Source organism: Rhinoraja longicauda, chromosome 24 (genome assembly GCF_053455715.1).
Source record: "Rhinoraja longicauda isolate Sanriku21f chromosome 24, sRhiLon1.1, whole genome shotgun sequence".
Taxonomy (NCBI): domain Eukaryota; kingdom Metazoa; phylum Chordata; class Chondrichthyes; order Rajiformes; family Arhynchobatidae; genus Rhinoraja; species Rhinoraja longicauda.
This window is the reverse complement of record NC_135976.1, coordinates 35,275,400-35,291,878: the sequence shown is the minus strand read 5'-3', so window position 1 is coordinate 35,291,878 and position 16,479 is coordinate 35,275,400. Positions and strand designations below refer to the sequence as shown.

At 47.3% G+C, this 16,479-nt stretch overlaps 1 protein-coding gene across 1 annotated transcript in view; it reads left to right on the top strand.

The window, feature by feature from the left end:
- Positions 1 to 3,774: 3,774 nt before the first annotated feature.
- LOC144605164 (sortilin-like) overlaps positions 3,775 to 16,479 on the top strand; it is a 47,982-nt gene continuing 35,277 nt past the window's right edge. Inside the window, exon 1 of the mRNA XM_078420239.1 lies at positions 3,775 to 4,006. Coding sequence (XP_078276365.1) covers positions 3,842 to 4,006 — 165 coding nt within the window. The 5' untranslated portion in view covers positions 3,775 to 3,841. The remainder of the gene's footprint in view (positions 4,007 to 16,479) is intronic.

The following is a 16,479-nucleotide window of genomic DNA, read 5'->3' as shown; positions in this document are numbered from 1 at the left end:
TAGAGGTGAATCGGACAGTACCCAACATTCGGGTTAATCAGAATAAATTACCTGCTATAAAAACTAGAAGCTGTATTTATATAATGTATTTATGTAATTTACAAATGTGCAAAAACACATCATAAATGACATCTATTAACCTAGGATTAAGACTGGAATTTCATATATTGTTTAATGCCAACATTCGCAATTAAGTGCCATCAGCTGTTTAACGTTCTCGCTGGTTGCAAGGTCACTCCGTCCCAACACACATTTGACAGCTCCATTGCTTTTTCACAAAACGTTGTGATCAACGTGCATGTATAAATAAACTCTTGCTTTGCTGACTGTTAGCGGCTCCCTTGTTCAGCCCCACCCATGCAGGTCCTGTGGCTTTACATCACAGATGTCACCACCTCTGTTGTCTAAGTGACAAACAGGATTAACAGGTAGATATTAATCTCTACCTCTACAACAAGCACAAAGCATTCACTTTAGGTTTAGATGTTATCATATCATATCATATCATATATATACAGCCGGAAACAGGCCTTTTCGGCCCACCAAGTCGGTGCCGCCCAGTGATCCCCGTACATTAACACTATCCTACACCCACTAGGGACAATTTTTACATTTACCCAGCCAATTAACCTACATACCTGTACGTCTTTGGAGTGTGGGAGGAAACCGAAGATCTCGGAGTAAACCCATGCAGGTCACGGGGAGAACGTATGTTTAGGTTTATTAGTCATGTGTACCGAGGTACTGTGAAAAGGTCTGTTTAGCATGCGATCACAATAAATCAGACATAAATGCAATGAAGCCAAACTCAAGTACAACAGGAAGGACAAAAGGAAAGGTACAGAATGCAAAATACTGTTCTGCGCAGTGATCACATTGGACCTTAAGCTATGAAGTTTAGGTTTATTATGGTCACATGAGCCGAAGTACAGTGCAAAGCTTTGTTTTGCATGCTGTCCAATTAGATCAGATAATGCTATAGAGAAATACAACCAAGTCGAACTCAGATACAATAGACAGAGCAAAGGGGAAGATACAGAGTGCAGAATATAGTTCTCAGCATCGTAGTGCATCAGTTCCAGAGACAAAGTCCAATGTCCGCAATGGGGTAGAGGTGAATCGGACAGTACCCTAGCTTATGGAAGGGCCGTTCAGAAGCCTGATAACAGAGGGGAAGAAGCTGTTCCTGAGTCTGGTGGTGCGAGCTTTCAAGCTTCTGTACCTTCTGCCGGACGGGAACAGGGAGAAGAGGGAATGACCGGGGTGGGACAAGTCTTTGATTTTTACTTTTGGATGAAAGTAGAACCTACAAGAGACAGTCAGCAGGTGCTACAGACATTGGCTGAAATGAGATGTGTTTCGAGTATCCAGTGTTTTGATTTCCTTTGCTGTTAAATTTACTTCCAGGAATGCCAACCATGAAGCCTTATTCCCCCTCAATGGGTTCTGTCCCTATCCTGCTTTCACTGAATTCCACAACCACTTCTCTTTCCTTGACACCAGGGTGGTGAATCTGTGGAATTCTTTGCCAAAGAAGGCTATGGAGGGCTTATCCAAGTCAATGGATATTTTTAAGGCAGAAATAGATAGATTCTTGATTAGTACAGGTGACAGGGGTTATGGGAAGAAAGCAAGAGAATGGGGTTCGGAGGGAGAGATAGATTAGCCATGATTGAATGGTGGAGTAGACTTTTTAGTTTTTTTTAGTTTAGTTTTTAATTTAGAGATGCAGTGCGGAAACAGGCCCTTCGATCCATTGACTCCACTCCGACCAGCGATCCCCGTACATTAACACTAACCTACACACACTAGGGACAATTTATACTTATACCAAGCCAATTAACCAACAAACCTGTACGTCTTGGGAGGTGGGAGGAAACCAAAGATCTCGGAGAAAACCCATGCCGTCACGCGGAGAACGTAGAAACCCCATGCAGACAGAGCATGTGGGCGGGATCGAACCCAGGTCTCCGGCACTGTGAGGCAGCAACTCTACCACTGCGCCACCATGCCACCCTGAACGGCCTAATTCTGCTTCTACCATTTATGACTTTATGACACATGTCTCCAGCCAATGACTTCTTTCCAGAAACATTGGGATTCCCTGATTGGAAATATTCTATTTATCCTTTATATTCCTGCCTCTCCCTCTCTGCCGCGGAAAGCAAATGTGATTCCTCACTTCTGAAAAAGGGTCCTGATCCTGGCTCTGCTGCTATTGCACTGTTGTGGTCACATTGTTGTAGTTGAACTGTTGTAGTCATATTGTTGTAGTTGAACTGTTGTACTATTGATGCTGTTGTTGTTATACTTGTTGTGGTACCATTGTTGTACTGTTGTGGTAGTACCATTGTTGTTGTGATACTATTGTTGTTGTACTATTGTTACTGTTGCAGTACTATTGTTGTTCTTGTACTGTTGTAGTGGTTCTGTTATTATTGATGTTGTTGTAGTACTATTGCTGTTATTGGATTATTATTACTGATGAAGTACTATTGTTCTTGTACTGTTGTTGTAGTATTGTTTTTATTATTGTACTGTTATTGATGTTGTTGCACTATACTTGTTGCAGCAGAGTTATTGTAGTGTTGTTGTTCTAGTGGTTGTGGTGTTGTGTTGTAGTCATGGTACTGTAGTTGTGTTGATGTTGTTGTAATGTTGTTGATGATATAGTTGTGTTGTTGATGTTGTAGTTGTGATGTTGTTGTGTTGATGTTGTTGCTGTGTTGATGTTGTTGTTGTGTTGATGTTGTTGTTGTGTTGATGTTGTTGTTGTGTTGATGTTGTTGTGTTGATGTTGTTGATATTGATGATGTTGTTGTTGTGTTGATGTTGTTGTTGATGTTGTGTTGATGTTGTTGTAATTGTGTTGATGTTGATGTTGTTGATGTTGTAGTTGTGTTGTTGTTGATGTTGTGGTATTGATGTTGATATTGTTGATGTTGTTGCTGTATTGATGTTGATGTTGTTGTTGTTAAAGGTGTGTTAATGTTGTTAGTCAATAGACAATAGGTGCAGGAGTAGGCCATTCGGCCCTTCGAGCCAGCACCACCATTCAATGTGATCATGGCTGATCATTCTCAATCAGTACCCCGTTCCTGCCTTCTCCCCATACCCCCTGACTCCGCTATCCTTAAGAGCTCTATCTAGCTCTCTCTTGAATGCATTCAGAGAATTGGCCTCCACTGCCTTCTGAGGCAGAGAACTCCACAGATTCACAACGCTCTGACTGAAAAAGTTTTTCCTCATCTCAGTTCTAAATGGCATACCCCTTATTCTTAAACTGTGGCCCCTTGTTCTGGACTCCCCCAACATTGGGAACATGTTTCCTGCCTCTGACGTGTCCAACCCCTTAATAATCTTATACGTTTCGATAAGATCTCCTCTCATCCTTCTTAATTCCAGTGTATACAAGCCTAGTCGCTCCAGTCTTTCAACATATGACAGTCCCGCCATTCCGGGAATTAACCTAGTAAATCTACGTTGCACGCCCTCAATAGCAAGAACGTGTTGTTATAATAGTGTTGATGTTGATGTTGTAAAAGTTGTGTTGATGTTGATGATGTTGTTGTTATAATTGTGTTGATGTTGATGTTGTAAAAGTTGTGTTGATGTTGATGATGATTTTGTTATAATTGTGTTGATGTTGATGTTGATGAAGTTGCGTCACCGGCAGCGCGGGGGCGGTCCCAGCGGCCACACCTGATTGACGCGGCGCGCGACCAATGAGCGCTGCCTCCTGGAGGGTCGGGACATCCGGAGGGCGGGGCGGGACATCCGGTGGGGCGGGTCGCCATGTCGGGCTGTTAGTGTCCGCGCTCGCGTCTCCGCCCGGCTCAACATGAAGGCACCGCCGCCGCTGCTGCTACTGCTCGTCGCTGCCGCCGCCGCCGCCGCCGCCGCCCTCGCCCTCCGGCTGCCCCGCGGGGCCACAGCGACGGCCGGCGGAGGCGACTGTCAACGGGACCGCGCCTTCCAGGGCAACCTGAGCGAGCACACGCACAAGGTGAGCGCGCTCCCGGCCCGCGGCCACCCGGCCCATCGCCACCCGCCCGGCCCAGGGTCACCTGTCCCCATCGCCACCTGTCCCCATCACCACCCGCCCGGCCCAGGGTCACCTGCCCGGCCCATCACCACCCGCCCGGCCCAGGGTCACCTGCCCGGCCCATCGCCACCCGCCCGGCCCAGGGTCACCTGCCCGGCCCATCGCCACCCGCCCGGCCCAGGGTCACCTGCCCGGCCCATCGCCACCCGCCCGGCCCAGGGTCACCTGCCCGGCCCATCGCCACCCGCCCGGCCCAGGGTCACCTGCCCAGCCCATCGCCACCTGCCCGGCCCATCGCCACCTGACCCAGGGTCACCTGTCCCCATCGCCACCTGTCTCCATCGCCACCCGCCCGGCCCAGGGTCACCTGCCCAGCCCATCGCCACCTGACCCAGGGTCACCTGTCCCCATCGCCACCTGTCCCCATCGCCACCTGTCCCCATCGCCACCTGTCCCCATCGCCACCTGTCCCCATCACCACCCGCCCGGCCCAGGGTCACCCGCCCGGCCCAGGGTCACCCGCCCGGCCCATCGCCACCTGCCCGGCCCATCGCCACCTGACCCAGGGTCACCTGCCCGGCCCATCGCCACCCGCCCGGCCCATCGCCACCTGACCCAGGGTCACCTGCCCGGCCCATCGCCACCCGCCCGGCCCAGGGTCACCTGCCCGGCCCATCGCCACCTGACACAGGGTCACCTGCCCGGCCCATCGCCACCCGCCCGGCCCAGGGTCACCTGTCCCCATCGCCACCTGTCCCCATCACCACCCGTCCCCATTACCACCCAGCCGGCCCAGGGTCACCTGCCCGGCCCAGGGTCACCTGCCCGGCCCATCGCCACCTGCCCGGCCCATCGCCACCTGCCCGGCCCATCACCACCTGACCCAGGGTCACCTGCCCGGCCCAGGGCCACCTGTCCCCATCGCTACCTGTCCCCATCACCACCCGCCCGGCCCAGGGTCAGCCGCCCGGCCCAGGGTCACCTGTCCCCATCGCCACCTGCCCTATCACCACCCGGCCCATCACTACCTGCCCGGCCCAGGGTCACCTGTCCCCATCACCTGCCCGGCCCATCGCCACCTGCCCGGCCCATCGCCACCTGCCCGGCCCAGGGTCACCTGTCTCCATCACCACCCGCCCCATCACCACCCGGGCCATTGCCACGTGCCTGGCCCATCACCACCTACCCGGCCCATCGCCACCTACCCGGCCCATCGCCACCTACCCGGCCCATCGCCACCTACCCGGCCCATCGCCACTTACCCGGCCCTACCTGGGGCTACCATCACTTGCACTGCCCTGGCTGGTGCATCCTCTTCCTCGATCTGAGAGGCGGGTGGCCCAGGGTCACCTGCCCGGCCCAGGGTCACCTGCCCGGCCCAGGGTCACCTGTCCCCATCGCAGGGTCACCTGTCCCCATCGCCACCTGCCCGGCCCAGGGCCACCTGTCCCCATCGCCACCTGCCCTATCACCACCCGGCCCATCACTACCTGCCCGGCCCAGGGTCACCTGTCCCCATCACCACCTGCCCGGCCCATCGCCACCTGCCTGGCCCATCGCCACCTGCCCGGCCCAGGGTCACCTGTCTCCATCACCACCCACCCCATCACCACCCGGGCCATTGCCACGTGCCCGGCCCATCACCACCTACCCGGCCCATCGCCACCTACCCGGCCCAGGGTCACCTGTCCCCATCACCACCTGCCCGGCCCATCATCGCCTACCCAGCCCAGGGTCACCTGTCCCCATCGCAGGGTCACCTGTCCCCATCGCCACCTGCCCGGCCCAGGGCCACCTGTCCCCATCGCCACCTGCCCTATCACCACCCGGCCCATCACTACCTGCCCGGCCCAGGGTCACCTGTCCCCATCACCACCTACCCGGCCCATCGCCACCTGCCCGACCCATCACCACCTGCCCGGCCCAGGGTCACCTGTCCCCATCACCACCTGCCCGGCCCATCACCACCTGCCCGGCCCAGGGTCGTGCGTCCCATCACCACCTACCCGGCCCAGGGTTACCTGTCACATTGCCATCTGTCACGTAGCCACCTATCCTGTCGCCATCTGCCCCATCGCCACCTGCCTGGCCCAGGGTCACCTGTCCCCATCGCCACCTGCCCCATCACCACCTGCCCGGCCCGGGGTCACCTGTCACATCGCCACCTATCCCATCGCCACCTGTCCCATCACCACCCGTCCCATCACCTGCCCGGTCCAGGGCCACCCGTCCCATCTCCTGCCCTACCTGGGGCTACCATCACTTGCACTGCCCTGGCTGGTGCATCCTCTTCCTCGATCTGAGAGGCGGTTGGTGCAGATGTGGAGACTTTATTTTAAAAGTAAAAACAATTTGCTGGAGGAAATCGAGCAAAGTGCTGGAGGAACCCAGGTGATCAGGCAGCTTCTGTGTAGAGGTTGGACAGGTGACTTTTTCGTCAGGACCCTTCTTCAGACAGTCCATTCCCTTCCCAAATGCTGCCTGACTCACTGAGTTCCACAGTATTCCAGAGCTTTGCTCAGTATTCCAGCATCTGCAGTTGCTTGTGTCTTCATGCAGGAGGGACTCGGTGAGTCAAACAGCATCTGTGAATCCTTGTGCCAAGGTCTCTAACTGAGGCATGGACCACCCTTCTGCCTCCACAGATGCTGCTCAACCTGCTGAGCTCCTCCAGCGGTTTGCAGATGCTGTGATCTGATGCAAAAATATAACAATGTTGGAGTAACTCGAAGGGTCAGGCAGCATCTGGAGGTAGTGAGATGGCTGACATCTTGGGTAAAAACCCTTGCATGAGGACTGCCAACAATCTCCACCACTGGTTTGTTCCAGATTCCATCATCTACAGTGTCTTGTGTTTCCAGATGTAGAGATTGTTGCATTTAATGTTATGTTTCTTGTGCCACCATGACCAGATCTATTAATGTTGTAATCTGTTAATGTTGAGGCAGGTCGTACTTTCTGTCTGATGTTGCCATCTGGTCGACAGGATGTTTTAATGCTTGTGATGTTTTAATGAATGGTTATCTGTTGGCATCTCCAGTGTCTGGAGGTTCTGCACTGTCCAAATGGTTGCCAGATGCGATGATGTAGGTCTCCGACCCTGGTTCTGTAAGGACTTCATTCCATTCTATTCAGCTATTTACGATATACATTAATGACTTAGACGAAGGGATTAAAAGTACCATTAGCAAATTTGCAGATGATACTAAGCTGGGGGGTAGTGTGAATTGTGAGGAAGATGCAATAAGGCTGCAGGGTGACTTGGACAGGTTGTGTGAGTGGGCGGATACATGGCAGATGCAGTTTAATGTAGATAAGTGTGAGGTTATTCACTTTGGAAGTAAGAATAGAAAGGCAGATTATTATCTGAATGGTGTCAAGTTAGGAGGAGGGGGAGTTCAACGAGACCTGGGTGTCCTAGTGCATCAGTCAATGAAAGGAAGCATGCAGGTACAGCAGGCAGTGAAGAAAGCCAATGGAATGTTGGCCTTCGTAACAAGAGGAGTTGAGTATAGGAGCAAAGAGGTCCTTCTACATTTGTACCGGGCCCTGGTGAGACCGCACCTGGAGTACTGTGCAGTTTTGGTCTCCAAATTTGAGGAAGGATATTCTTGCTATGGAGGGCGTGCAGCGTAGGTTCACTAGGTTAATTCCCGGAATGGCGGGACTGTCGTATGTTGAAAGGCTGGAGCGATTGGGCTTATATACACTGGAATTTAGAAGGATGAGGGGGGATCTTATTGAAACATATAAGATAATTAGGGGATTGGACACATTAGAGGCAGGAAACATGTTCCCAACGTTGGGGGAGTCCAGAACAAGGGGCCACAGTTTAAGAATAAGGGGTAGGCCATTTAGAACGGAGATGAGGAAGAACTTTTTCAGTCAGAGAGTGGTGAAGGTGTGGAATTCTCTGCCTCAGAAGGCAGTGGAGGCCAGTTCGTTGGATGCTTTCAAGAGAGAGCTGGATAGAGCTCTTAAGGATAGCGGAGTGAGGGGGTATGGGGAGAAGGCAGGAACGGGGTACTGATTGCGAGTGATCAGCCATGATCGCATTGAATGGCGGTGCTGGCTCGAAGGGCTGAATGGCCTACTCCTGCACCTATTGTCTATTGTCTATTCTCCCACTCTACTGATTTGATCACTCAGGTGCTTTGCGTACCAATGCTTCCAAGATGTTTTTCTTAACTCGGGCGGCATGGTGGCGCAACTGTAGAGTTGCTGCCTTACAGTGCCAGAGACCCGGGTTTGATCCCGATTAAGGGTGCTGTCTGTACGGAGTTTGTACGTTCTCTCTGTGACCGCATGGGTTTTCTCTGAGATCTTTGGTTTCCTCCACACTCCAAAGACGTACAGGTTTGTAGGTCTGAAGAAGGGTCTCGACCCAAAACATCACCCATTCCTTCTCTCCAGAAATGCTGCCTGACCTGCTGAGTTACTCATCATTTTGTGTCTACCTTCGATTTAAACCAGCATCTGCAGTTCTTTCCTACAGGTTTGGAGGTTAATTGGCTTGGCATAAATGTAAATTGTTCCGAGTGTGTAGGATTTTGTTTTTAGAGATACAGCGCAGAAACAGGCCCTTCGGCCCACCGGGTCTGCGCCGCCCAGCGATCCCCGCACATTAACACTATCCTATACCCGCTGGGGACAATTTTTACATTTGCCCAGCCAATTAACCTACAAACCTGTACGTCTTTGGAGTGTGGGAGGAAATCGAAGATCTCGGAGAAAACCCACGCAGGTCATGTGGAGAACATACAAACTCCGCACAGTACAGCACCTGTAGTCAGGATCGAACCTGAGTCTTTGGCGCTGCATTCGCTGTAAGGTAGCAACACAGGATAGTGTTGGCGTGCGGGGATCGCTGGTCGGTGCGGACTTGGTGGGCCGAAGGGCCTGTTTCTGCACTTTATCTCTAAACTAAACTCCCTGGTTTTCCTTCCACTTTGACATGGTTGTCAATATTGTCCATTTCCCCCTCTCTGCTCACACCCAGAGGAAGGATTGGGTTCACTATGTGGTTGCATTCCACCTGGCCCAACCTCCGCAGTCGGCAAGTTGTCCTCCCTGAATCTCTCGGGTTTAGTAAGATTCTATCACCAGGCAGATCCTGCCACTTGTCCCCTTCCAACGTTTGAAAGAACCATTCCATCTGTGACTCTCATCCAGCAACACCACTGGTGCTTCCCTTTCTCTGCAGCTTCCTGTGCAAATACAGGAGATGCATTACCCGTCCTTTAGTTTTTCCCTTTCTGTCACTAGGAAACCAAACACCCCTTCCAGGCAAAGCACTTCTAATGCCGTGTTGCGTTCAGGATGGGATGAGGTCCTCTCTACATTAGAGAAACATAATTACTGTCTGACCTGTTGGATATTTCAGGCATTTTCATTTCAGATTTCCAACAAAAGCAGTAATGTGTATCTCAGTTCCAACATTGTTCTATTCCCTTGCTCTGTCCTTGTTCACCTCCCTTTGATTTACAAACCCACTGTGACCAACAAGCCTGCACCACCCACTGTGAATAACATCACGATTACACTGCTTGCATTGTTCAGTTTAGCTTGGTTTGCACCGTCTCGTAGTCATTCCTGCTTTTCTCATTGCTCCGTTAATAGACGCAGCATTGGAAGTTCGTGTGAATGAGACCTTGAGTCAGGGCTTCATCCTACTCAATGTTATGTTATGAAGTGTGGGAAAGAAAACTGCAGATGCTGGTTTAAATCGAAGGTAGACACAAACTGCTGGAATAACTCAGCGGGTCAGGCAGCATCTCTGGAGAGAACGAATGGGTGACTTTTCGGGTCAACATCCTTCTTCAGAAGGGTCTCGACTTGAAACGTCAGCCATTCCTTCTCTCCAGAGATGCTGCCTGACCCGCTGAGTTACTCCAGCAGTTTGTGTCTACCCGTTATGTTATGAAGTGTTGTAACCTTGAATGTGGGAGCAGGGAATTATCCAGCCCCATTCCAGCTAATGGGTCTCGACCCGAAACGTCACCTATTCCTTTTCTCCAGGGATGCTGCCTGATCCATTGAGTTAATCTAGCTTTTTGTGTCTGACCTCAGTTTAAACCAACATCTGCAGTTCCTCCCTACATATATAATCCAGCTCTCTGTGACTAAATCAGATCATCTGATAATTATCGCTTGTTATTTGGGAACTTGCTAATTTGCTTGTCTTGTTTCGTATGTTGCAACAGTGACTGCACTTACGAAAATACTTAATTGGCTGAAAAGTATTCTTGCTTCAGCAGAGATAGACACAAAAAGCTGGAATAACTCAGTGGGACAGGCACCCTCTCTGGAGAGAAGAAATGGGCGACGTTTCGGGTCGAGACCCTTCTGAAGAAGGGTCTCGACTTGAAACGTCAGCCATTCCTTCTCTCCAGAGATGCTGCCTGACCCGCTGAGTTACTCCAGCAGTTTGTGTCTACCCATTATGTTATGAAGTGTTGTAACCTTGAATGTGGGAGCAGGGAATTATCCAGCCCCATTCCAGCTAATGGGTCTCGACCCGAAACGTCACCTATTCCTTTTCTCCAGGGATGCTGCCTGATCCATTGAGTTACTCTAACTTTTTGTGTCTGACCTCAGTTTAAACCAGCATCTGCAGTTCCTCCCTACATATATTCCAGCTCTCTGACTAAATCAGATCATCTGATGATTATCGCTTGTTATTTCGGAACTTGCTTGTCTTGTTTCGTATGTTGCAACACTTATGAAAATACTTAATTGGCTGAAAAGTATTCTTGCTTCAGCAGAGATAGACACAAAAAGCTGGAGTAACTCAGGGCCGTCTTAACGCATGGGCCTGATGGGGCGGGGCCCCACGAGCATAGGGGCCCCATGCTGATCTGTGTATGTTAAGTGACTTGCAATAAATAAATACTACTTTAAAAATGTAAGTTCAATAAGTGCTTTTTTCGCAACATTTTCGGTGCCTAAGTATTTTTTTCGCAGCATTTTCCATCCCTAAGTGCTTCTCACAGCGATCTGTTTCGCAACAATTAGCTCCCTAAGTGCTTTGCTTTTCCATCCCTAAGTGCTTCTCACAGCGATCTGTAAGACCTTAATTATGATGACCTTTTAAATGAATGTGAGCATCTCAAGCACTACATGGCCCTTGATGAAAATTGTGAGACTCTCCCTGCATTGTACAGAAAAATAATTTCCGACAATTTGAAATCTGTATTCCCGAATGTTGAAATTGCACTCAGAGTGTTCATGTGCATGATGGTGACCAACTGTACAGGAGAACGTTCTTTTTCAAGACTGAAACTTATAAAAAATCAGCTTCGTAGCACAATGGGGCAGCATCGTTTGAACTGGCTTTCACTCATGTGCATGGAAAATGACATCCTAAAGACCATTGACTTCAAGCCAATAATAAAGCGATTCTCTGCAAAGAAATGCCGCAAATGCTTGTTATAATAAGAAATTCGTAGTAATTTCATACTGTGACATCTAATCTGTATGGCTTACTGAGTATTGTTGTGTTTTTCAAGCCTCGTGTATTGTTCAAATGTTTATCATGTTGATTAGTTGTTGCTGTACAGCATGTTTTTAATGTTTCAACACCAATTTTGTTGGAAGTGCCAATAAAATAAATATATGTTTAATTTTATCGACCATTTACATTTTTATTCCTGTGAGTAGTTGTCGTAGGGGCCCCAGTACACTGCTTTGCCCGGGGCCCATAATGCTGTAAAGACGGCCCTGGAGTAACTCAGTGGGACAGGCACCCTCTCTGGAGAGAAGAAATGGGCGACGTTTCGGGTCGAGACCCTTCTTCAGACTTCAATCTTCTTGAGCAGTGATTGTTTTTAACAACTTATTTACCAGTGTTTGCATTTGAAGTGTTTTATGATGTCCTGGGGTCTGACAATGCTCAAGAAATTCCTCGCATTCTCTGCCCAGGGTTGCCAGTCTTGAAGTTCCATTTTACTCTCTCGTTTTGCTTTCCTTTTGCATTGGTCTTATCTTCCTTGTGAGACTGAAACGTAACTTGTCTCGACAGGCACAGCAGCTGGCCTTATAAACGAAAGCAGAACAAGTGTACATAAATATACGACGTGTTGTTTAATCATTAGGACAATCTTGTTTTACACAAAAAAATTACAAGGTGCTTGAGTAACTCAGCGGTTCGGGCAGCATCTCTTGAGAACATGGATAGGTGACCTGAAATGTCACCTAATCATGTTCTCTAGAGATTCTGCCTGACCTGCTGAGTTACTCTAGCACATTGTCTTTTAATGTTATGTCAGAATTTAAACTCTTAAAAGGTTATTAATGAATTGACATTCATGTAATCCTGTTAGTGCAGTTGAAAATGCTTTGTTTGTGAAAAAATTGTGAACATACTGGGTTTTCACCTAACACAGCCCATATTCTTTAAATAAACAACTTTTAATGAATGTAATTCTGTAAACACCATGGGCGTACATGATTTAAATTTAATTGATATCTCTGATATTCTATGAAATAACTGTTATTGGAAATGTGCTGTCAAGTTTGATGCAGGACAAGCTCATGGGAAGTGTTTTCAACTTTTTAAGGACAAATTTCTTTACACAGAGGGTGTAATCTGTGGAAATCAATGTCACATCCGGTTGTGGTGGCCATGTCATGAGGTTTTTAAAAGCAGCATTGATCCGTTCTTGATTAGTCAGGGTGTCATAGGTAACGGGGAGATGGGTGTGGTTGAGAGGGAAAATCAATCAGCCATGATCGAATGGTGGAGTAGACTCGATGGGCCGAATGACCTAATTCTGACCCTATTGCTTATGGTCTTTAACTTGGTGTATATAAAATAAGATTTATGCTCCCTGTATAAACTTTGCTTTATACTGTGCAGAGTGTGGTTCCATACTGAGTGAGGTCAGTAATTGAGTAATAGGACAGGATTTTGCATCTGTTCTTTTGTTTTAAGTCTTGTGTATTTTGGGATGTACTGACAGGCATGTTGAAAAACTCATGGGATCCAAAACATTCATTTGGTTTAAAGTTTTAAATTTTGATTTTTGTCTCAAATCCTGATGATTCATAAATTGCAGCTGTGAAATATTGACAGTTTTTTTGTTGTCAGGTTGGAATTCATCTGCTTTCCTTAAAGTGTGGGGGATTCTGATGTTGCAGTTTCGAAAATTAAACTCTTTTGCAGGTTGCCAGATTGATGGCATGCTGAGTTATGCTGCAGTATTTGTGCTGATTACTATTCAAAGCAGTCTTAAATTTATGTACAAGTATAATAGCAACTTCAAGTTCTAAAATTATTTCAGAGCTCTGTGATTGCGGACTCTGCTTGAATAGAACATTGCTGTTTGTAATCTGAGCAGTACTTATCTCACCATACCTACAGCCATAATGTTTGGGACAAAGACCCATCATTTATTTATTTGCCTCTGTACTCTGCAATTTGAGATTTGTAATAGAAAAAATCACATGTGGTTAAAGTGCACATGGTCAGATTTTAATAAAGGCCATTTTTATACATTTTGGTTTCACCATGTAGAAATCACAGCAGTGTTTCTACATCGTCCCCCCATTTCAGGGCACCATGATGTTTGGGACACAGCAATGTCATGTAAATGAAAGTAGTCATGTTTAGTATTTTGTTGCATATCCTTTGCATGGAATAACTGCTTGAAGTCTGTGATTCATGGACATCACCAGTTTCTGGGTGTCTTCTCAGGTGATGCTCTGCCAGGCCTGTATTGCAGCCATCTTTAGCTTATGCTTGTTTTGGGGGCTAGTCCCCTTCAGTTTTCTCTTCAGCATATAAAAGGCATGCTCAATTGGGTTCAGATTGGGCGATTGACTTGGCCACTCAAGAATTTACCATTTTTTTAGCTTTGAAAAACTCCTTTGTTGCTTTAGCAGTATGTTTGGGATCATTGTCTTGCTGTAGAAGAAACGCCGGCCAATGAGTTTTGAGGCATTTGTTTTGAACGTGAGCAGATAGGATGTGTCTATACACTTCAGAATTCATTATGCTACTACCATCAGCAGTTGTATCATCACTGAAGATAAGTGAGCCAGTACCTTCAGCAGCCATACATGCCCAGGCCATAACACCCCCACCACCGTGTTTCACAGATAAGGTGGTATGCTTTGGATCTTGGGCAGTTCCTTCTCTCCTCCATACTTTGGTCTTGCCATCACTTTGATATAAGTTAATCTTCGTCTCATCTGTCCACAAGACCTTTTTTCCAGAACTGTGGTTGCTCTTTTAAGCACTTCTTGGCAAACTGTAACCTGGCCATCCTATTTTTGCAGCTAACCAGTGGTTTGCATCTTGCAGTGTAGCCTCTGTATTTCTGTGCATGAAGTCTTCTGCGGACAGTGGTCATTGACAAATCCACACCTGATTCCTGAAGAGTGTTTCTGATCTGATGGACAGGTATTTGGGGATTTTTCTTTATTATAGAGAGAATTCTTCTATCAGCTGTGGAGGTCTTCCTTGGCCTGCCAGTCCTTTTGCAATTAGTAAGCTCACCAGTGCTCTTTTTCTTCTTAGTGATGTTCCAAACAATTGATTTTGGTAAGCCCAAGGTTTGGCTGATGTCTCCAACAGTTTTATTCTTGTTTCTCAGTCTCATAATGTCTTCTTTGACTTTCATTGGCACAACTTTGGTCCTCATGTTGATAAACAGCAATAAAAGTTTCCATAGGTGATGGTAAGACTGGAGGAGAGACTAGGTGCTTAGAGCTCTCTTGTACCTGCATTAAGGAGGCAATTAAACACACCTGAGCAATTACAAACGCCTATGAAGCCATGTGTCCCAAACATTATTGTGCCCTGAAATGGGGGGGACTATGTATAAACACAGCTGTAATTTCTACATGGTGAAACCGAAATGTATAAAAATACCCTTTAATAAAAGCTGACAATGTGCACTTTAACCACATGTGATTTTTTTTTTCTATTACAAATCTCAAATTGTGGAGTACAGAGGCAAATAAATAAATGATGGGTCTTTGTCCCAAACATTATGGAGGGCATTGTAGCTGAGCTTTTAATTATTTCATCCATTGTGCTGTTGCTGCCTTTACTTTGTTTTCCACTCGCATTGTCAAAGTTTAATCCGTTTGCACTGATGGCATCAGTCAGTTTTACTGATGCTAGGCACAAAATGTTGGAGTAACTCTTGGGAACAGGCAGCATCTCTGGAGATAAGCATTTGGCGAGTTTTTGGGTCGAGATCCTTTTTCATTCATTCTCTCCAGAGATGCCGCCTGTCCCGCTGCGATACTCCATTCAGGAGGCAGAAGCTGTGGTTCTAATAGATTAAGGCAAAACATGATTACATGCTGAGTGAGGTCAGTAATGGACAAATATAGTACAGGAGGGTGGCACAGTGGTAGAGTTGCTGTCTTACAGCGCTAGAGCCCCAGTTTGATCGTGATTGTGGGTGCTATCTGTAACGGAGATTGTACGTGCTCACTGTGACCACTTGGGCTTTCTCTGGGTGCTCTAGTATCCTTTAACATTGCAACGATATACAGGTTTGTAGGTTAATCGGCATCTGCAAATTGTAAATTGTCCCTAGTGTGTGCAATAGTTGCTGGTGCTAGGGTACTGGGTGGTCGCGTGCGTCGTTGGTCGGCGCGGGCTGGGTGGGCTGAAGGCCCTGTATCTGCACTGTATTTCTAAAGTAAAGTCTAAAGTAAATAATTTAGTCCAAACCTATGGGTCATTTATTTTGGGGCTGATTATTCCCTGTGACAGGAATAATGGCTGGTTGGCTGCTGTAAATGTGCACATTGTGGAGAGCTACACCTAAAAATCCCGGGGACTAACATTACCTGTTTCTATTTAGCACAAATATTGTGATTTGTTTTGATTTGTATGTTGGCAACTAGAATTATTTTGCTGAACCCTTTTTTCCTTCTAATTTTAATTTACTGAGTGGCAGTAATGGCTTTACATAAATCTAAACGGAATATCTGATTTTTAAAAATCTTCCATTGTCAAAGGAAAAAGCGTTTCCTACTGCATTACTAAAACTCAACCTCAAATACAAGTTCTGTTAATTTATTTAGTTGTTGCTTAAAAGATTTTGGAGGTATGTTAAAGCAAAAGCTTGGTCAAAGTCAAATAATGGGCTAAAACTGAAGGTTATATCTGAACTTTTTTTAGTTTAGTTTATTATTGTGTATCAAGGTGCAGTGAAAAGTTTTTGTTTGCATGCTACCCATCCGAAGAAAATACTGCGCATAATACAGAAAGATACAGTACAGAACAGTACAGAAATAAACACACTGAGTCTGCACCATTTTATCAACTGCCCATTTATACTAATCCCACGTTATCCTTTTCTAAAATCCCCCCTACACATCTCATCATTGTCTCCCAATTCAATGCGTTCTACATCCATTGAATTCCTACAGCATTTTGTGTTCTGCACATGATCCTGGCATCTGCAGTCCCT